The sequence below is a fragment of the Pygoscelis adeliae genome, unplaced genomic scaffold (genome assembly GCF_000699105.1).
Source record: "Pygoscelis adeliae isolate BGI_AS28 unplaced genomic scaffold, ASM69910v1 Scaffold314, whole genome shotgun sequence".
Taxonomy (NCBI): domain Eukaryota; kingdom Metazoa; phylum Chordata; class Aves; order Sphenisciformes; family Spheniscidae; genus Pygoscelis; species Pygoscelis adeliae.
The window spans coordinates 1,853,991-1,854,608 of record NW_008824668.1 but is presented as its reverse complement, the minus strand read 5'-3'; the positions used below and the strand labels follow the sequence as shown (position 1 = coordinate 1,854,608).

The 618-nt window shown below is 66.0% G+C and overlaps 1 protein-coding gene across 1 annotated transcript in view; it reads left to right on the top strand.

Moving 5' to 3' along the window:
- Window positions 1–2: 2 nt before the first annotated feature.
- LOC103916009 (prostaglandin E2 receptor EP2 subtype-like) overlaps window positions 3–618 on the top strand; it is a gene marked incomplete at its 5' end in the record, with an annotated part of 3,394 nt that continues 2,778 nt past the window's right edge. The window contains one exon of the mRNA XM_009322949.1: window positions 3–617. Within this exon, the coding sequence (XP_009321224.1) occupies window positions 3–617 (615 nt within the window). The remainder of the gene's footprint in view (window position 618) is intronic.

The window sequence follows — 618 nt, the reverse complement described above, 5'->3', positions numbered from 1 at the left end:
TCCTGGGCAACCTCCTGGCCCTGGGGCTGCTGCTGCGCTGCCGCCGCGGCCCCCGCGCCCGCCCGCCCTCCCTCTTCCACGTCCTGGTGCTGGCCCTGGTGGTCACCGACCTGCTGGGCACCTGCTCCGTCAGCCCCTTCGTCCTGGCCTCCTATCACCGCAACTGCACCCTGACCGCCCTGGCCCGAGGAGGACACATCTGCCTCTACTTCGGCTTCGCCATGAGCTTCTTTGGCCTCGCCACCATGCTCATCCTCTTCGCCATGGCGCTGGAGCGATGCCTGGCCCTGGGGTGGCCTTACTTCTACGAGCGCTTTCTCAGCCCCCGCACGGGCTTGGTTGCCCTGCCCGCCATCTACGCCTTCTCCATGGCCTTCTGCTCCTTGCCGCTGGTGGGCTTTGGGCGGTACGTGCAGTATTGCCCCGGCACGTGGTGCTTCATCCAGATGCACCTGGACTACCTCCAGCAAAACGGCAGCAGGGAGGTGTCCAGGTTGGACGTCACCTTCTCGCTGCTCTACGCCACCCTGCTCCTCTTCCTCATCCTCTCCGTGCTGCTCTGCAACCTCAGTGTCATTGCCAACCTGGCCCGCATGCACCGCCGTGGGCAGAAGACCC